The sequence below is a fragment of the Clinocottus analis genome, unplaced genomic scaffold (genome assembly GCF_023055335.1).
Source record: "Clinocottus analis isolate CAN_PGR_092001 unplaced genomic scaffold, fCliAna1.0.p SCAF_7, whole genome shotgun sequence".
Lineage (NCBI taxonomy): Eukaryota > Metazoa > Chordata > Actinopteri > Perciformes > Cottidae > Clinocottus > Clinocottus analis.
The window spans coordinates 9,068,010-9,090,515 of record NW_027176229.1 but is presented as its reverse complement, the minus strand read 5'-3'; the positions used below and the strand labels follow the sequence as shown (position 1 = coordinate 9,090,515).

The window sequence follows — 22,506 nt, the reverse complement described above, 5'->3', positions numbered from 1 at the left end:
TCTATAAACACCTAGCTACCAGAATTGGCAGATAATAAAGGGTTTTGCTACGTTGGATATCATATTAAATGTTTTTTTGTAATTTACTGAGCATGTAATTTGTCATGCACCATGCTGTAATATATAATCAAAATGAATGCATTATGCTTATTGAGATGATTACAGTCACACAGTATTATTATCAGCTGTCTCGAGGTACAGTGGTAAAGATGCGCAGTGAACTCCAGCCATGTGAAAGAAAAAAAGGCAAATAATCCTTATTACTGAGAAAACACTGTGTGTTGCTTATGTCCAATGACAGAAGCATAATGTGATGCAAAGAAACTGAAGCCTGTTTTACAAGCCTAGTTAGCTATTAGGTTTGTAACCTTCTGGAAATAGTGGTGGAGAAAATATTGATCTTCAATTTGTTTTAGTGCAAGTGCAAGCTGCTAACTGCAGTTACACATATACACATTTTCAATTATCCATTAGTGCACAAGCACTGAACACAAATATATTTATTTCACACACATTCAGTACATTGCAACCCTATTGATTAAACAGTAAACCTGAAGAAGGAAACCATAGAAAAGACAACATTACACACAGCTCACTATGATACAAAAGGTGCTGGGGCGAATCTCCAAGGACTAAAGACTTACCATTGAATTGGTGTTGCACTTCCACCCACATAAATGCACCATCCATAAAGACTATTGTGGGAAGGCAGCACTTGTCATGGGCAGCAGCAAAGCAGGTAAAGCCTACTCCAAAGTACAAATGGATTTTTTAGGCCAGGGTCACTGTGGATCATTGGCAGTCAAGATGAGGGGTCAGCCCATTAATAGAGGTGTTTAAGCTCAGGTCATCCCGGTGAACTCCACAAGTAATACAGCCGGGGTAATTAAGAGCTTCAGGGTACGAGAGAATAACACAGGGTGGATGCCTTTATTAATTTTCAATTAAACACGTTTATACACCCTTAAGCATTACAGAGACATGTAAATTATGGGAAGTGGAACTTGGTTAAATGTTGGATAGCGTCTCATTTACAAGAACGCAGCCCACTTGGCCATATGAGTCAGACATCTTGCCCGCCCACTGGATCTTACTCGAGTGATTTTCTTTGGCTTTTTGCTGTCTTTTCTTCAGCTGATTTCAACACTGCAGTAATAGAGCTAGATGGATATCTAAAGCCCTATTTTGCAAGTGATTAGTCTTACCTGGGGACCTCTTCTTATTTCTAATAAATGTGGACATTTTCTGTTATCTTAACACGATAAAGGAAAAAACTGATTACTTAATAGTTACCTTAATAAGAAATTTATTCAAAAAGACCTTTTCAATTGGGGAATTACAAAGAAATAGCTTCTTAATAACCCTGAACGATGGACATTGTTCCTGGGTGACATGTTCCTTCATTGCTATAAACATGAGAGAGGTTTATGTGAGGCAGTCCCACATAGAAGTACGATTTCTTCTGCCAAAAAAAGAACTCACCAAATAGATTTGAATCCACAACTGAAAATAGTCCTCAGTACCCAGTAGAGTACCCAGCTGTTTAAGGAACGTATTTAGCAGTTTTTCTTTTCAAGTTTAACATTACAACAAGGAACTTTTATCTTGTTTTGGGTTTGGTGGAGCCCTGAAGCCAGATATGCGTCCATCCGGCATGGCAGAATAACTATGTAGAAATAGACAATCTACTTCCTTATGGTCTTGTTTGCTTTTGGAGGTCATAGAGGCATCTTTATTTGTGTGCTTTATAACCATATTGTGTGTTTTATAACCATTTACAAACTCCTCATAGGAACTGTAAGTGTATGTTATATGACTTGTTTTAAAAAGTCATTGACATTAGTTTCTTAAAGATAAACCAGATTAATCATTTTAAGAGATTTCGCATGTCGGCGTCATGTTCAGCCGTTGGTACTCACTCGTCACAGAGCAACAACATAGAAGGAAGAGGTTGAGAATGCTTACACCTGAGGTTGTGATGTGTTGCTCTAATTTCAACCATACTGTTGTAGTCTGGCCAAGAGAATCAAACTATATGAGAATAATCTGAATAAATCACTCCAACATGATTATTGTGAACATGCTCCAAAGCAGAAGAAGCATTCTTTACTTGCATGACATTAATATACATGAGCAGCTAAACACAGTCTTCGCCCGTGCAATGGATTTAATAGAAGAAAATTGTTTTGCAGCGGTAGTCTCCTTTAGGACCAAGCAGGGGGTGTCATTTTGGGTTCAGAGAGATGTTAATGGTACAGAACATCTGGTACGCATCGTGGTGATCATCATTAGGATACTGTGGGTGGTGGTGGTGGCTCTGCGGTTTGTACAGCTAGAAGGACATTACCATATGCCGTGGCATTCTGAGGGCGCTGCGCGAGTGTGTAACTGCTGAGCCACTTTCCCACAGCATGGCATAGTTTTGCAGATTTGCACACAGCATGTCATTGAAGCGTATTATTTCGTAGAGAGCTTTTAAATTGTAGATTTTTGCTGCGAGAAATACAAATTTGACAGCTATGTGACTGACACACGACATAATCTCTAAATCTGTGATCCTTTTTTTCTGTAATAGATATAATAATATAATAGCATTTCAAGATGAAAAATAAATAACCTCTGTTTTTATACATCACTATGTCCTTATGCCGTACACAGAGCACTCGTGGTATCGGGGTTTTCTGGTTGTCGTAGGCAACTCTCTGATGACTCTTATGGACCATCAGGTCACAATCCTGTTATCACATCCTGTTTTACTAGCTTCAGCAGACAATAGGGGACAGAAACACCTTCAGCATCAAGCACATGTGTGTCATGTTAAAATAAATACTAGCTCACTAAAAGTGAAAAATGATGTAGAATGTTGCTGTAAATAATGCTTTTTTATTGTTATTTCCCATTCATGTAGTGCTTGTTGTGCATGCTGCACTCCCAATTTTTGTGCATTCAATGGAATATTTAGTAGCAGATTTCTATGTGTCCATGCATACATCCTATATGTTAATTAGAAGGCTGCATGAAAAAGCAGATGACTACAGCAAATCCATTTATGAACCAGATGCAGCTGACGCATTAATGAAGATGCATATTTTACCTTTTGTCCTTGTATTTAAATTTAGTCTGAAAAGTGGCAAGATACAAAAATGTATGCATTTACTTCAGTTTACTCCTGGGCTTCAGCGTCAGAGCCACAATAATGAGTGGTCAAAATGTAAATCTTATTTAACTGCGATCTAAAGCAAGATGTATTTATTTTATATTTTTATACCATGTATTTCAAATGTGACTTAATTTTGCATCGATCAATGAAACCATGCAGATGGACAAAGGAGAGGGGAGTTGTGCTGTAAAGAGGCATTCAAGTTTCTATGAATACTTCGGTTGAACAGCCTTATATTGTTTGCATTTTTGTGGTTTTAAACACGCTTCACATTAGTAATACTTAGATGTACTCACTGAGTAAATTGCTAAGATCTTGAAATGTGATGAGGTTGTTTAAAAAAGGCCAAAAACATCCATCACTGTTCACAGATCAAACTCTGGAGTCAATATTGACCTTCAGCACTTGTTGTATGTGTGGCTGCACACACCCAGTGCACGGCTGTATCTACTCTAGCTAAACTGTTGGCTTGTTTGCAATTCATCAGACTTTCTAACAGCTTGTGAGTAACAGCTGTAGCACCGTTGTTGTGTTCCATGATCTCACTACGTCGGTACAATGTTACCATGACCGATGGGAATAATGGCCAAAACTATGAACGTAAGAACCAATTTGTAATGAACCAGAATTACCATCCTTTAAGCCCCAAACTGACAGATATTATGGTGTGTTTCTTGGTAAGTTGTCCTTTTTAAGAAAAGATGTTTGGGGAAAACTGTTCTAAGGCCTCATAAGTTTGTTTCTTGCTCACATAAGGATGACTGCCTAATAAGCAAGAAAAGTAAGACATTTCAGTGGCATCCTTTTTCATATTTGGGATTGAGGAAGGTCCATTTTGAGTAAAGAAGCTAGAGTCCAAGAGAACAAGTCGTCAGTCCTGAGTCCAAGTGTTCTTTTAACGTTGTGAGGTTAAGTTTAAATTAAGTAGTAGTGACACTTCTGGTGACAACACTGCTCCGAGACTGTTGAAATAATGCATCTTCCATTTCCACCATGTTAATATGTATTTGAAACTAAAGTTTTCTAGTGCTAATCCACATATAATTGAAACATGAAGTATTTTTTTCTGCTGCTGTCCAGGTGTGGCAGTGTGGAGGGAGTATGGAAGTCCTGCCATGTGCCAGAGTGGCTCACATCGAGCGCACCAAGAAGCCCTACAACAATGACATAGATTACTACGCTAAGCGCAATGCCCTGAGGGCCGCGGAGGTATGGATGGATGAATACAAATCCCACGTCTACATGGCTTGGAACATCCCCATGAACGTAAGTTTTTCTCCATCTAAGATCACTCACTCTCTTAAACCTTGAGCTCCCTTTGCTCCCTCTTTTCTCACTTGCTCATTCACACATGCCTCGGTCTCCCGAGACGCTAGTCAATAGAAATTCAAAATTCAGATTTCATCCCATTTGACCTTCATACTGGCAGCAGAGGAAAGCCAGAATGAGGAAGCAGTGGGGTCTCACTCTAAAACCATGTGAGAAGAGCACCAAGTGAAAGAGATGAGCCTCATGTCTAATCAGTCTATTTTCATACACATCGGTTTAGTTTAATTGCTTTCAAGGGTCTTTGAGATGTCCTGCAAATTCATATACAGCTACTTTTATTAATAAAGAGTTTAATATTGAATCCTGATTGCCTCTTTAGGCATGCATGAGATGATTTGTCAGTGAAGGACGTCAATTAAAGCCTTTTAGCGCTGTCAAAAACAACCGCACTGCTGTTTATAACCAAACTATAACTGTCTGTGTAGCAGTCACATACAGGTCTGAAACGCAGCGGATGCCTGCATGACGTCTAGAAATCTGGCACAAACATCATTACATGAGAACTCACTAAATGCAGGCAGGAAGTACCAGCTGGGGAAATGAAACTGTTGAGTGCAGCATGGAGGACATAGTGAGGGGAGGGGGGGGATTTAACAAACTAGCCAATCAGGCCACATCCCTTCTCCAGTGTAATTACAAACACAGTGGCATGGCACATTATTACCTGAGCTGTCCTGTGGCGCAGAGTTCTTTTGTGTACAGTACAAAGACCTAACGCTACGATTATTCTATCGACCCCCCTCCCTCCCAACCCTACCATGCACACAATCCCAGATTCCTGTTATTGTCTGAGGTACCTGTTGAGAGCAGAAGGCTTTATGATTCACCACAGCGGCCAGCCCCAAATCCAAATACCAAACAACATATGACTGAAATTGAATGCGTTTGTTAGTGTCACTTTATTGTACAAAAAAGTGGACATTTCCAACTAGAATGAATTATTAACAGATGCTAAAAGTAAGTTCAACAGCTGGCTGTGGATTCCTACAGCGAAGGGAAACTGATGCGACTAATGTGCCTGGAAACTCTGTGTGTGCGTGTGTGTGTGTGTGTGTGTGTGTGTGTGTGTGTGTGTGTGTGTGCGTGTGTGCGTGTGTGTGTGTGTGTGTATGTGTGTGTGTGTGTGTGTGCGTGCGTGTGTGTGTGAGAGCAATATGTATTTGCATATCCATGCACATTTAAGTCATGCACCATACATACACATAATGCTGTGTGTGTGTGTGTGTGTGTGTGTGTGTGTGTGTGTGTGTGTGTGTGTGTGTGTGTGTGTGTGTGTGTGTGTGTGTGTGTGCGTGTGTGTGCGCGTGCGCGTATCAGGATCAGGCCTTTATGCCAGGCAGTGCAGCTATTAGGCTTTCCCCTAATCAATCAAGGAAGCTACCTCCATAAGGCAGGCAGGGCCGTGAGGGCTCATAATTAAGCAGCTGATTAGAATTTGCTCAGCACAGATCATGTCTAATGAAAGAACAATAAAGGTCCCACATGACAGGCACATACATCCATCTCTTAACTAAATGCTTGTTGCGTCCTCTCGGCACCTCAGCACTCTTGCATCTTTAATTTCTCCCGCAGCTAGTATTCTCACTTGGTTCTTAAGTAAAGTGCCTGCTGGCTAAGAGCTTTTCTTTCTTTTTGTTTTGTACCATTTGTTGACAGAACCCTGGGGTTGATTTCGGGGATGTCTCAGAGCGCTTGGCCTTAAGGAAGAGGTTGCAATGTCGGAGTTTTCGCTGGTACCTTGAACACGTCTACCCAGAGATGCGGATCTACAACAACACCATCACATACGGCGAGGTGAGATACTTGCTAACAGGATTATTTGAAATACTCTGCATCTTAGTTTTGCTATATCATCCTCCTCTGTTATTTATTAGAGAGCTGGGATTTGAAGAGGAGCATACACTAAGACTAACAAATTTGATTCCACAGATCATAAATACAGAAAATCTGTTGCTAGGAATGAATTAATTTATGAGCTGTAAGGATTTGTTCTGTGACTTTTGTGTATTTTTTTCTTCCTAAACATTTAATGTTGATATATAATATGTTGAAAAAAATATTTCCAAAAAAGTGGTCGTCAAACACAAACTTTTATGCGCTTATAAAGAAGCATGGCTCAAAGCATCCACAGCAAGCATGGCTCAAAGCATCCACATTGAACAGAATACTTCTGAATTCATTGTAGGCAGTCTTAGGTAAAGGTATCTTCTTGCTCTAACCAACGCAGCATCACCACGCAGGATTAGATGCAATTTCCTCAGAATTAGTTTTAATTAAACACTTATTAGTTTTCCATTCCAACTTGATTGTTTTGGGCTCGGCTTCGTACTCAGCACAGTGGGAGAAGAAAACAGGAGTATGACCGGCTGAAGAATTGAACACAGTCCAGAGTCAGACACTATTTGGAGGTTTGCTGAAAGACACATTTTTTGGTGATATCAGTTTCAACAATGGAAAACAGTGGTAAATCTATGCTCTGCAAATGCAATGTCATAATACATCAAAATTAACCTGTAGCTTCATCAAAACTATGTGAATTTGTTCCCCCTGCCGCCTGTTTTGGCTCTGGCACCCAGCTAATGGATTCCTCAGAGCGGCAGCCACTTAAGTGGCACTATTTCAGATCTGTCGACAAGCCTTGTGTTGCCACACCGCTGCAGCCGTAGCGAGTCTCATCTGTCACTGAGCATCAGTGCCGAGCTCGGGCACGCTGACCAGACCGGCCGAGTGGAACCTTCCCTGACAACAGCACATGATAGATGTGTCACAAACTGGAAATGAAGCTGTATGCATTCAAATCACACAGAACCAAAGCTCATGCTCAACACACACCACCACCTGGAAGCCTGGAGGAGAGGAAGAGCCAGACGGGGATTGGTCACAGCATGTTAATATCCTGTCATGGCCAGGTCATCACTTTGAGATGCTATAAGACTGTGTGAACAAGCTGCAGTAGATCTAATAGACAAGAGGCAGTGTAACATGGTCATAAGAATTCTTGTGAAGGATTCTTGTGAAAAAAATAATAATTGGCAATTGGTTTGCTTTCAGATTCAATTTTGTGGCTAATGTAACTACAGCAGCCAGTAGGCTTGTTATCTCCAACACCATGTTAATGTAACATTCTCACCTAATGTCCAGAGGCCTCTGACTTCTATTAGTTTTCCAAATACAGCACACCTTGCATCAGACGCTACATACACAGTTGGACAACATAACACATCAACAGCAATTAGACAAAGAAAAAAAGAGGCGAAAACTATAAAGCCATCCAGACTGAACCTTAAACATGTTCAACTATAGAAGCTACACAGTTCATGTATTCTACTCGTATATGCAGAGGAGTGGAAAATAAACACTACACTGCATTCCAAGTTGGATTTTAAATGAATTAGACAAGGTAGGGTGCGGCGTTTTATTTTCTGATGTCCTTTAAATCACTATTTGATGCATGAAGGATTATGAATTATAATCCATACATGAAAGAAATGGGGTGATTCTTTGCCCGGTCTTGATGGCTTTTTTTTTCTTAGCATCAAATGACATAGGAGTAGTAATACCTGAACTACCCAGCTTCTTCTGTGTATTGAACATGTTTACGGTGTGACAGTCTCTTGTAGAAGATTATGAGTCAATGAAAGGTTCTGCATTGCACTGAAGAAGCTGTCAAAGTTAGTTTGAAGTTACGCATACTTTTCAGCTGTCAGTGTGCTTAGAAAAACTGAGCAAGCTTTAATTATTCAGAACTGCCCTCAATTACTCACCTGCCCCTGATTACCTCCCCTGTTTATTTACTCTGTTTTGTTATCCCGGTTCCCCAGATTCGCTTCCCTGCACTTCTAATATGCCGTTATTTCTTATCTATCACAGAATGTATTAATGTAACCGCTCATGTAAAACACACGTCATGCTAAGGAAATTACTTTTTATAATGGGAGGAACACCCCCTCCCATAACTTTTAAAGCGATGTCACATTGTTTTTACACCGAGATATATATATTATGTGAAAATTAGAATAATGTTGTCAGAAAGACAACTATGCAGATTTGCCAACATGTCAAACTGTTCTTCTATACTAAACTTTATTTACCTCCTATCAACGGACAATTACCTTTTCTCATGTGTCTTCCTAACTTCATTCATATACTACCTGGACCTTCTGTGTTGTCTTTTAGGTGAGGAACAGCAAAGCTAGCGGCTACTGCCTGGACCAGGGCTCTGAGGACGATGACAAAGCCATCCTCTACCCATGCCATGGCATGTCCTCGCAGGTCAGAGTCAGAAACTGTTTGTGTGTCCATGTTCACTGTTGTTTTCATTAAGCAGCTATACATTAAGTTGTCAGTCTATTCAATTCAGTTCATTTTGTATTGCCCAGATTGACAAATTTAAAATTTGCCTCTGAGGGCTTTACAATCTGTACACATATGACATCCCTGTCCCAGGACCTCACATCGGATCAGTCAGTCCATGTATTGAATAGACTTTTATATTTGGTTTCCTTGTCTTGTCCTCCTGGAAAATGTAAACACTCATTCTTAAATGTATAAATCATTCTGTATTTTAACCATTGAGGACTCTGCTCAGGATGATGTGGTGTAATTACTCTCCTCTTCACGTTCCATAGAACTAAAAGTATTTTTTTTGTTTAAGTTAGTAGCAACAGCACTATTGCCTGACTACTTATCAAGTGTCGAGGAGTACCACAGAAAATGCCATATGAATTAAAAATTGAAATGCATTATTATTATTATTATTATTATTATTATTATTATTATTATTATTATTATTATTATTATTATTATTATTATTATTATACAGATCTATGGACTTCTACACCTCCCCATTGAAGCTTTCAAATGAACAGCTAGGACACGCTCAAGACACACTGAGGGCAGACAGTATCTCCCAAATCACCAGTAAAGTGGTAACAATACATTAGAAATACAGTAAATGCTTGTTAAAAAAAGAAATAAACTACCAAATGTACATAGCAGGGTTGCTCATGCATGGAAAGATAGTTAAAAGAGTGAATACCGTCACAGTTAATGGGAACCCAACACATGTGAGCAGGCTAGGATTGAATGCAGGTAAACCAGCAGCGTGGAGAGAGTGTTGCCCGAAATGCAATCTTGGAACCCATCAGTTATCGCCTTTCAATTGAGCTTTTTTTTTGCAGTAAAATAGCCAGTTAACTTGCTCCTGAAAAAAATCAGTTTGCCTCTCAACGCCAACTCCAGTCTCAGACTGCATACGATGTGCAGCATACTGTTTGGACTGAAGGTGACTATATACTGTATATGAAGAGACTGCCAGTAAACCGTCCACCCATTATTTATATATACATATATATATATATATATATATATATATATGTAAAAAATAAATACAAGAGCGATATATTGGATATGAAATGTTTCAATAAAAGCTGCAATGCATATGCATTTGCACATTCTGCAGATCTGGATTGAATTTCATTCATAAAACCTGAACATAGTGTGGAAGATGAAGTGCACTTATGGATGGCTTTGGGGTCCAAGTAAAAAGAAAAGAAATCTGGCTGCCTTAACCATCCAATTTCTTCCGATTATCTGGGGCCCGGGTTGCAACGGCAGCAGGCTTAGGAGGGTTTTCCAGATGTCCCTCTCCCAGCAACATATTCCAGCTCCTCCTGGGGGATCCCGAGGCTTTACCTTTGCCAGATGAGATATGTTATCCCTTCAGCTTGTGCTGGGACTGCGTGCGAAATACTAAAACATGTTATGCTACCATTAACTAAGAGACTCCATGCTTTGTCTCACCTATATTACTGTTAAGATTATTTAGATATTGGTAGATATTGTATATTCATAACTTCTATGATTTAATACAATAAAAAAGGAATTCAAAATGTAAGAGTTCATAAATTCAATAAAAACAACTTATCCTTTCACAACAGCTAACAGGAAGTGACTCTATTGACATATTGCTTTGAAACAGAGGATGTGAAGTCCAAATTACACACTATGTGTAGGAGGATAGACTTCCTTGACATTTGTATTTTTTTGTTTAATAGTAAAATAATCAGAGGATGAGGCTTGTGGGAGTAAAATATTACAATGAACCAATTCTTCACACTGGTTTGTGATTAGTCAAAATGTGTTTTTAATAACACTGTATGATGTCACTATTGATTTAAAAAACATAACATTGTTGTGATACAGAGTGCAAGGCATCACCAACAGCTCTATCTGAGCCGCTCAGTATAAAATACTGGGCCACTCCCAGGTGGGATTGCATGTAGCTATGAATATGCAGGCAGATGCTGCAGAAAAAAAGAATGTGTGCTCAGTATGACCTTTACTAGATACCAGGACAAATGACACTGGGGGTGGGACGCTGTTGTCCTGTTGTTGTGCTCAGAAACAAAAGCTATTCCTAAAGACAAACCATGCAAATAATATTCATGCATATTTCCTACATTTCCCACCTTTCCAAACTGCTTCTCTTGCTGGTGAGTGATATGCTCATTATCTGTCATGGCAGGAGGTATTATAAGGAGGCCAGCAGCTCACGCGCCTCTCCTCTTTTCCTCTACAGAGAGCTCAGTAAGGTCCTGTAATGTAAAGCTTAACTGACTTTTTTTATTCCTGATCCCCGGGGGGAAATAAACAAACAGAGATGAATTTTGTGTCTTTGTATCATTAGATTATAGTGATGACCAACATTAGTATGAGCGAGGCAGAATAGCATTTGGTGGGACGCATTCCTTTTTACTGTTGCTCCGTTTACTTAGGAAAAAAATATAATTTAATAATTCTTCATTGTGAGTCTCTCTCTGTCGGCTCTCCCAGTGGAAATCTAAATCATGGACAATGCCTCACCTTTGTCTGATAATGTAATGCAATGAATGCATGGTGGAGGGGCTACAAAGCCTGCACTTCTCTCTCTCTCTCATACACACACACATACACACACACACACACACACACACACACACACACACACACACACACACACACACACACACACACACAGAAACACAGCAGTTGTAGTAGCAGTCTGTTAAAGTAAGTCATGTATCTTTTACCATAGATTTTCTGTTTGAGTGGAGCTCTTGCCTTTGGCTATTAATATTCAAGGTACATATTGATTAGTATTGTATGTGGAGCATACATCAAAAGACTGGGAGAGGTGGCTAATAGATCAGACAAAGTGGGGATTAATAAATACACTCCCTGCAGGTCACATCACTGGTTTTATGGGCATGGATGAATTACTGAACTGGCCTGCTTGGCAAAGGCTCAGGGACCCCCAAGTGTCAGTCCAATAACTGACTACAAAGAGACAAAATAATCACAAAGTGACCAAAAACCACAGAGATATTAGTAAAAACTACAAAGACACGCAAAAGGATAAGAAAGAGGCAAAAACATCATAAAAGCGGTGAAATATGAGGTCTTTTGCATGTCTTTGACCAGGGGCCCATTGTCTCATAATGCCCTTGCTCATAGCTAATAGATCACATCATACCACAATTGATCATCATGTGCGCCATAAAGCATTTCAACAATAAAACAAACTTCGCTATTATTCAAGAAATATTATAAAAGTTTAAAAGAGACTGCAACTGAATAAACAAGCACCACTAATCTTGAATTATCCGCATAAATACCCAGAGTGCCGATCAGTCTAGAGTTGTGTGTTTTGTAGCAGCCTTGTGTCATTTAATGAAGGTAATCACAGTGGACGTTCGCTGCATAAACACACTAGCCCAGCAGCAAGTATTTAGTTTGCTGTTATTGACAAATCTATTCCCAGTGCAATGTTCACCAAAACACCGCTTAGCACTGCTTTTAATAGTTGTTGCACCTCCATAAAAACAGGGCCCTCCAACTGAAAAGCAATCTTCCTGGCTCCCACAAGAAATCCTCACTATGTACTTGGATGTACACCCTGTGCACAGCCTATCCTGTGGGGCCTCTTGAAGCTCCCTTTAGAGGTTTGTGTTGAAGTTGGAAGCTCACTCAGATTCCCACATCTAACTATAGTCACATATGGAGAGTACTCCTGCTACCATAGGTACACTGCCAGGGCCCCATGCAAGACAAGCCCTTCTTAAAATGTTTGTTTTAATCCGTGGCATGAATTTACTACTAACTTCCTGGTGGAGCTAGGCACAGGAAAGGTAGAAGAGTGGAGATTGAATATACAAACACTGTATCTCGTATTGTCACAGCGTTGCACCGTTAATGAGCTAATTACGACATTTTAGATTAGCTTGACCTCGAGTAAGTGGCTGCAGAACTTTAACAATGCCATGAAGGCAATGGAGCAGCTAATGTTGCAGCATGAGGAACAGGTTAATTGGCTTAGCAGAATAAATTCCAGACATTCATTATTTGTTATGGTCCCATTTTAAATGTATTAGCATATAAACTGCTGCCAGACTGAGCTGTAAACAGGTATTAGTGGGGATTATATTAGGTATTCCTTCTGCCCAGTCATAGTTTACATTATGGATAAATCTGCTAAGAACATTACACTGTAGCCCTGAAAATTCCACAAAGAATTCTTGATCTGACCTTTAGGCTGTCACCTGGAGAAAAAGAGCACAAGTTCACCACATTATGTGTCTCGCATCAGATTGAGGATTGAGAGTTTGAAATATGCAAACTGTGAGTGGCACGCAAAGTGGTTTGTCCTTATTTTTAATTTGTTCAAAGTGGCTCTTCAGGGCAGAGAAGAACCAAAGCACCTGCATGCTCTCTTCTCAGGAGGTGCAGCACCCACACAGGCCGCTCCCTGCAGCGCCAGCTTCTCCATCCATCCTCCTAAACTCCTCCGGACCAAAAAAGTTATATCAGTTTGAAGAGAAGTTAACATGCTAAAAACAATTGAAAAGATACTAGAACAGGATATAAACACAATAATAATAGTAAAAAAATAACCTACTTATAGTTGATCTAATTGTTTGTCAAACACACAAATTATTTTTTTAAAGAATTTCTCTCATTGTCCATCGGACAGAAAAAGACGTGGCATGTTTTTGCATCACTGAAGCAGTGTAAAACACTGCTTCTTCTGGATTCAGTGTCTTTCTCTTAAATTGACTTAATCCAGGACTGTGACTAGCATAGCATACTACCCTGTGCTTAGAAGACGTGTGGGTGTGAGTCAGTCATGTATGCGTGTTCCCCTTGAAGCAACGCTGCTGTCGTACTGAAGACCTGCCTATCTTTAGCATCTCAACTTTCAGATAGAGTCACTCCCATAAATAATAAATGCTATCGCTACTGTATCCTTACGTAATAAATACATATCACCACGGAGCCTTTCATGTGCAGGGTGAAACATTCAGGGATCAAGTTTTGGTTTGGGGAAATATGGTGGCATTAATCAGCTGTTCACAGTGGTTTCTATGCAAGGCTGTACACTGAAAAATCCTACAATACCACGTGTGATAAAGAACAGTTGGAAGTTTTCCAATCTAAAAATGTAAATATTAGGGAATAACATAACTACGTGTTTGATATTTTGAGTTAAGACCTAAATCTGGCATCGTCTAGCTGGCATATACAAATTTTAAACCACAGAAATGTGAACATTCTCACTCCCAATTTGTCCAATACTGAAGCGTGAGTGTCCCTACACCTAAAACTATGATTTAAACTCAAGGTACCCCTAAAGGAACAGTGTATCAGTTCCCGCTCAAGTCCCTTTTCAAAATGAACTTCCTATTATTATTATTATTGTTATTATTATTATTATTATTATTATTATTAATGATAATAATGAAATGGTCAAGGAAGCTGAAAGAACACATTTTGATTGATGATAGCGTTTCCCTCTCACATTCTGCGAGGATCATCCAAAGCAGTCTCAAAATGTGTGCATTTTGTGTGCGACTTGTTTTTTGTGTTAAGTAAAATGCTCAAAAAGGCGTGAAATGAAAAAAAAAAACGTTTCCATCATTTGCACCGCCAACCAGCCTGAAAACTCAAAACCCTGCTGCTTCTGCAGTAACTGCTGTCAGTCTGCTTTCCACGTTTGTTGAGGTGCCCTCTAAAGTGTCATATTTTTTTTAATTTTTCTTTGTTAATCCGACAGTACATGAGTCCATTAGTGTGACGTTGTTTTTCATTATATTTCAGCTCGCCCGCTACGCGACTGAGGGGCTTCTCCAGCTAGGACCCCTGGGGTCGACCACCTTCCTGCCTGACACAAAATGCCTCGTTGATGATGGCAGAGGACGCACTCCCAGACTGAAAAAATGTGACACTGTTTCAAGGACTTCCCAGCGGCTTTGGGACTTCACACAGGTAAAGAGAAAACAGGATCTTTTGACACTGAGCTTCACCAGTTAATTTCAGACTCACCAAATGTAATGCAAGATAAATAAGGACAGTGACCCATATGTTACTGAATACCTAATACCTGATACCCTGACAACAGGCATTATAATATGATATTTCTAAGAGGTTATATGGTTATTGTGCAAGTTTGTTCATATTCTCATGTGTTTTTGTTGCAGAATGGCCCAATCATAAGCAGGGACAGCGGTCGATGCTTGGAGGTTGAAATGTCCAAGGATGCCAACTTTGGCCTTCGCTTGGTGGTCCAGAGATGCTCCGGTCAGAAATGGATGATACGGAACTGGATTAAGCACCCCAGGCATTGAAGCCAGAGAACAACCTCTGAGACAGTTTGGGCAGTGTTTCAAGTCGCAGTCGGATCTCACAATGTGGACAGTTCAGAGAGGAGCGCGGACTAGTGGTGCTAGTGTGTGGTATTTCACACTATGCAGACTGCACAGCACACTGAGCTCCCCTTCGGCCACAGAGCTTTCCAACATTATGTCTTCAAGAAGAATCTGATCAATTCATGTGTTGCACCGAGCTGCGTGTTCACTTCGACCTTATGGCAAGCTGCATTGTTTTAAATGGCCCTCATTTCTTACATTCAGCTTAATGTACAGAACTGAGTAACAAAACACCTGAGTGCAGCCCCTTAAGGTGATTTAAGATCCTTGTAATTATTTTGTTTCTACTGTAAAACTATCAGATCTTTGGAGATGAGAAAGAATGTGTGAGCTTGTGAGTGTTTTTTTCCACAGTGCATCGGAGCAAATCAAAAGTTCTGATTTCAGTCAATTGCCACATCAAAGTAATTATTTTGGGCTGTGATTTGGAAAATTGCTTTGGACATATTGTGCTGCACTGGCAAGACATGTAATAGCCTTCAAAGGGTTCACCCATCATCTGATTGGAAGGCATTTCACCTGCTCTCACACAAACCACTACAGTTCTTTGTTTCTTTGGACTGTATTGCTCACGGAGGACAGGAGCAATCATGTGCCTTTTTTCTCTTTTTTTTATTCTGACCAGGGAATGTCAGTTCCAAAAGCATGTACAAAATCATTTGAAAATTATTAATATATAAAACAATGTATAAAGCAGTCTAACGATAGTAATATATTGTAAAAAGTGAAGAATTGATATTTGTCCTCTGATAACAATTAGGATAATAAAGTCATTTTTTTGATGAGCAACCTCTCCTTCTTTGTCTTTCTTGTCGTCACTTCTGTCTTTAATTCAAAGAATTAAGTGTCAACCTTTGCTCTCCGACTAAATATGTCTGAGTGTATCATTAAAACTACTTATTTTCTTTTGTCCTATTGTAATGCCATTTGTCAACCTCCCAACCACCTCAAACCTCCGTCAGATTTCTGGCACTGTACTGGGATTGTTCAATCCGCCCACTGGATTATCAGGTCTTCAGAAAGCACTCAAAACTTTCCAAAATGACTTTAAAGTGCTAATTAACATGCTTTTAACCTAGATATTAAAATATTTTCAAAATACACCCACACTCTTTTCTTAGTTATATAATACATTAGATGAGGTCACAGAACACTCTTAACAAATACTTAACTAACGAGGAGTAACTACTAAATTAATCATGCCGTGTATTAATGCTTTGTAAGGCATAAATATTTCTCACTTTAGATGAGGCCACAGCACATACATGAGTTAAACTACATGAATTTATGATGAACTGCAGCATTCTTATTATCATTTTCTAGTACTTTACAAATGATCATATTAATCATCTATAAGTCCCTAATACTTAATTTACAAATGGGGAGACCATCATTTATAAAGTACAAAAACCCAAGCTTGTTAATCAATAATGAAATATGTATAACTCTTTATGAATAGCATAGTAATGAGTTACTAATAAGTGTTTATGTTGTAATAATGCTTTATGAATGATGAATTCAGTGTTTATTCATGCTTTACTAGTGCCAAATAGGCAAAGCTAAGCAATCAAACAGGGCGATGCAAAAATACACAAAAAAAGTGTAATCTTTGATGAATACATACCATCCAGACTTTTACAATGCAAGACAATAACAATAGTAGATCATTAAGGTGCTCAACGTTTTGACTTTAACCTCGATCTTAAGCCAGTAATCGGATTAAACCATCAAGTGCATATTTAATGGCTTCTCGGGTAATCTGCAAATATTAAAAAGTAAGCTGGAGACGGCGTTTTAAGCCATTAAATTGATGTATTCTTAAGTAGCTAGCAGCTACAGCTGGATAAATGTGAAAGCATCTGCTTTTTAGATTAGAAAACAGCCTTAGTCTACCTCCTTCCCAAATCAAAGACAAGGTATTCATAAAAGTTCAATGTCATCAGTTGTCCACATTTGTAATTTCAAACTGCGTTTGAAAATGGATCAGCTTCTTCTTTTTGAATCTGGTCCTGTGTGCATCTTCCAGCAGCTTGATGCTGAATTTTTGTAATTACTAGTGGTAGCAAGATGTAAAAACTTGACTGCCTTTTCCCTTTAATATGTATATATATATATATATATATATATATATATATATATATATATATATATATATATATATATATATATATATATATACCCTGAAATCATTGACCACATTTGTTGCATTCACAAGAGACTGCCTTGTGTGTCCAATTTATTTCTCAACTCTCTGCGAGCCCAGATATAAAATGTCCAGATATACTGAAGATTTTAGTATGCAATAGAAAGTGAAATGTCTTTTTTTCTGGGGTTAGCCATGCTTTCAAACGTACACGTTCCAAAGGCCTATTTTAATTTGATTTCCAGCTGGTTTACCCTGAGAGATTGCCTACACTTGCTACCATGTCATGCTTCTTTGCCCCTGATCAATTCATAAGCGTTGCATCATCGGTGTCCTCTAAACGAATACCACTTCATCCTCCAAGGCAATATCTTATTCTGGTGTCAGACAAGGTTTACAAACACCACCAGTGCAACGTCTCATGGACCCCATGAGAGTAACTAGCCAGCACCGGAAAATTATTCTAGCAATATGGGTTTCCCCAGACTTCACACTTTAAATATAATGTCACACCACCTGATAGCATGGGTGAATTCAATGGGTTACAGCTCTGTACCACCAAGGCTCACCTGCCAAGCCAATTTACAGCGAGCTCAAAAGAAATTCAGTGCAGATGGCAGACAGCAATGACTGAGAGCCCCAGTGTATGTAGCTTAGCTTTATTTACATGAAGTCGGTGGTGTGCATGGGTTTTTGTGACCAAACTAAAGACATGTCCTCAGATGATTATTTGAGTGTATGATTAAAATAACTGTTGGAGGGTGTTGGTACTGCTACGCTTACAATTTGCCATATGGATGGGAAGGCTGGTCTGCATTTTCCCTTCGGTTGGATAATAGAGTGACAGTGAGTGATGGCCTGTTGGAGGGTGAGGGGTGTGTGTGTGACAGAGAGCTGGTGGCGGGAAGTGGGGCTGGAGGTGGGGGGTCGGGGTTGCATGGGCAAGGACACCACATCCGTCTCATGTGCAGGGATCCTCGTTCTTTCTCATTGTGATACTGACAATAGTCTTTTCATGCCTGGAATGCAGCCCAGAGGAAGAGGTGACTTCATTATTCCGACAGCTGCATGCTGGGGGGGATATAGGACTTTGTGGTTTTCTTTCAACTGTGTTAGAAGTGTTGCAAAAGGCTGCACTTCCATTGTGAAAACAAACAGATGCTAATTCCCTCGACCACTAGGACTGTTTGCACTTTCATTCATTACTTGCAAGAACCAGCTGAGGTTTATTTACCTGCAGACAAACTGACAGCAATTACTGCCGTGTTTGGAAAGCACAGTGACCTGGACAGATAACAAGCTCAATAAGTACAAAAGGGCAAAAGTAAAGTTTAATAATTAATTTTAATTGTCTTTTAAGTCACCCTAACTGCCCAATCCTGTTCATTATGCGCATTACATAGGAACATAGGAACATTACATGTTCCTATGTCATTTCTGTATGATTAGTTTATGAGTAGTAAAGTAAAACAATGACTATGTTCAGAATTATAACACACACTGACACACACCTAAAACACACACACACACACACCTAAAACACACACACACACACACGCACGCACTGCCCTGTGGATGTGGTTTTACATGTTAATGTTGTCAAAATATAACTTTTTTTCAATGGATGTTGCTTGTTTTCCTTACGCCTCGTATCAAATGCAACCTCGCGGCACATTGCTGCCCTGAGGCAACGAACATTTGGACGCATTTTATGATTGATATTATCAGGGACCCTGCGTCATTAACTAGTAAGCTTCGGAGATGCGGGTTGATCTTTTTTTTAAGTTTAGAAAATCTTCTTCCCCCTACTTCCAGTTTTTAATTGCCTCCCAAATCCTGGTCCGTACTGTAGAGTTGTAACTCTTTATTTAAAATAATTTCAACCCCTAATCCTCCATTAACTTCTTCTTAAATATTATTGTAATTGTAACCTATATCTTCTGATATAAGACAGATACTAATGTTTGGGCAGTGGTCCTCGATGGCTTGATGCTGACACACGAGGCCCCTTTAGCAGCAGGATGAGACTCATTTTATGGATGATTTTTCTAACCCTAACTAAGTTATTTTATTGCCTTCACCTAATCGCTTCACAACCTTAATCACGTGTTATATTGTTAACCTTGAATGATTTACAACATTAACCACATGCAAACCTGAATAAATGAAGGGGTGAAAACTGAGAGCACGGCCCCCAAGCTGGATGGTGAAAAAAGCGTGCTTTGAGCCCTTCAACGCCATATTCGCTGTCAAATGGACAAAACTTTCTGAAGACTCTGAAACCCATTCTGCTCTCATGGCTCGGATCAGAGCTGCTCACTTGACACTCGCTATTGACAGCCAACGGCCAGATCAAACGTCTCACAGAGCATTTTATCTCTTTGTCTCCATGTGTCTCTCTTTAACTTTGTGGCGCAATTTTCTAATCAACAATGATTGTTTTATTCTGGCAATACTGCAAAGGGGCAATGGAGATGTCGTGCCGTTATGATGTTGATGGGATGAGAGAGGGAAGAAAGTATACGTGCCTGAACAGCTTGTGGATCTTATAATGAGATCTCCAGAGATGGGCAACATAGTAGCTCCAAGACACAATTAGGCCCAGCATTGCTCTGCCTCCGATATATAACTGTATAGGCAGCACTGAGGTGGTGTGTGTGTGTGCATGTGTGTATGTGTGTGCATGTCTTTGTGCACGTCCTGTTTTTTTTTTTAAGATTTAGACAATGCAACAAATAATAGACCATTCTTCGAGGGACTAACTATGCACACACACAACTGATTAGCCGGATAATTTTCAGGACCAGATTACAAATGTCAGGCTTTTCGGTTCCACAAAGCAAGTTTGGCAAAATCACCGAAGCAACACATCCAAAAACTTGCGCAGGCTAACTTCAATTCACTGGATAAGCTGGCCACTCCCTTCCTCAGAGATGGAGAGTTCTTGACGATTGCCAAGATCCATTCTCACATCATGATGACTTCCTGTGCGAGCGATATCGATTCTGCCGACGAGGAATCATTTAAAAACAAGACCTTCTCGAGCCGTACGTTAAACACAAAACGCCGCAGCCGAACATTGACTCTCTCACAGACTGTCTCACAGACTGTATGCATAGCCTTGCGCTTCTTTGCGAGTGGTACACTGTCAGTGTCGGCGAGGTGGAGAACATCAAGAAAGCCGTTGCATGCTGTGCTGTTTGTAGAGTTTATTTGGCGCTTAAGAACTTTTGGATGTGTTCATTACGTTGTCCCCTGTCCTTCTCCCAGTACTGCCCACCTCTCCAGAGGAGCTGCCCCTGCTATGCCCTCTTACTATGGGCCAACCCCTATTGGGCCAGCTCCTCAGCAGGAGTAAAGTCTGGAATCTTAGGTCCCCCCTGTCTTGACCATATCAGCCATCTTTTTGTTTGCTAAAATATATAGGATATGATTATTGTAAAAAAAAAAAAATGATTAAGGCGGACTCATGGTAAGAATAGAGAGATTCACAAACAATGTATTTTCACTGTTTCAATTGATTACATGTTTGATTATGAATAATGCAGTACTGATACAGCCGTTGACAGATTTGCACACACATATGTAAAGTCCGAGTTCGGTAATCTACACGTATACACATATATCAACCCTGTCCCTTAAAAATTACGCTCCCCAAGAATTTAAAACTCATTCTCAATTTCGTTTGACTGGAAACATATTTTTTTCCTGATTACGTTTGTATTTGACTATTACAAATATAAATTTTGAATCTACGTATATGCTTGGTTTGTCGCTTTCTGGGGGAACAACATTTTTAGGAGACAGAGTTGCATATATCGCTCTTGATACATGAGCGCATACGGTACATATATCCTCATAAGTATCTATAAATTTGAGTTGAGATTCAAAAAAAATGTTGCTTGCAAGATCTTATTTGATGATGCAATCCATTTAGCCTACTGCCAGCGGGCACATTTAAATAAATACAAATCTGATTGGTTGGGGTGATGAGGCATTTAAAATTCGCTTATACATTTTCTCAACTCTTACACATTTAACTTATCTGCGATATTTTGCAACTCTTCTTGTCTAGCCCTCGCAGCGGTGGCAGTGTCAGACTTCACCATAATTAGGATCATGGATAACTCATATGCATTTATGATCATCTACTGCTCGTCAGCGGAGAAAAAAAGAGACTTTTCCTTTGAGTTTATTTGCCATTGTACTGTTAGAAAATCACGGTTTCGGAGATTGACTTTTTCCTCTTTTCCCAATTATCCTGATGACTGACATCTGGTACAAATTAACACGATTTTTAGAGTGCGGATCAGCCTTTGAGAAACTCAAATAGCTTGACTTCAATCATTAGATAAATTTAAGCTGGATAATTAGACATTTGATCGACTTAGTTGAACCACGTACGAGGAACGGGGCCCAGGTCTCTAAAAACAAATCCTGATGTCAATGACACAACCCGTTTGCCGCAGTTCTAAACTCAAACAAAGCCAACTGAGAAAGAAAATGCTCCCGGGTTCAAGATAACCACTGGAAACCAATAAAGTCTGAAGATGCCTTTAGGCCTTGATTTGGCAAAGGAATAAAAGAGAAACAGGTTTGATCTGTTTCGTGGGCTTGCATTTAATATAGAGAAAGTTGTCTGCAGGGACAATATTGACAAAACTTCAGAAATCAGTGCCTTGTATCATGACTACTATTATAATATGAAGTTGTTCCAACATTTAATTGGCTCCTAAAGAAAGCATAAGTTACATTCAGAGGCAACAGACCACGCTATATAATCCACGACCTTTACAGGATAGAAGATTCGTGATCATTGATAGAACCTGTCTCCTCATACACACGTCCCTGTGATGCAACTCTGATGGGTGAGGAGTATTGATTCCACCACGAGCTGAGGCTGGGAAGCATCTGTCCAAATAAATAATAAGTCTCTGGTATTGATCAGCAACTGTTTTCTGACAAACATACCCACAGTTTCACACATTTACAACCCAGTCAGTCCCAATATACTCCTGGTCACAAGATAGGGTAAAGCAGACACACACATAATATGAATATGTGAAAGCTGTTCAATAAAATGCTGGATTTTTTAAAAGAATGTCAACTGTGTTTGTAATTTGTAAACATCT

The 22,506-nt window shown here is 39.6% G+C and overlaps 1 protein-coding gene across 1 annotated transcript in view; it reads left to right on the top strand.

Moving 5' to 3' along the window:
- The window catches only part of galnt9 (polypeptide N-acetylgalactosaminyltransferase 9), a 71,139-nt gene extending 55,119 nt beyond the window's left edge, over positions 1-16,020 (top strand). Inside the window, exons 7-11 of the mRNA XM_068566387.1 lie at positions 4,241-4,426; positions 6,146-6,283; positions 8,666-8,761; positions 14,624-14,791; positions 15,004-16,020. Of these exons, the coding sequence (XP_068422488.1) occupies positions 4,241-4,426; positions 6,146-6,283; positions 8,666-8,761; positions 14,624-14,791; positions 15,004-15,150 (735 nt within the window). The 3' untranslated portion in view covers positions 15,151-16,020. The remainder of the gene's footprint in view (positions 1-4,240; positions 4,427-6,145; positions 6,284-8,665; positions 8,762-14,623; positions 14,792-15,003) is intronic.
- Positions 16,021-22,506: the final 6,486 nt, after the last annotated feature.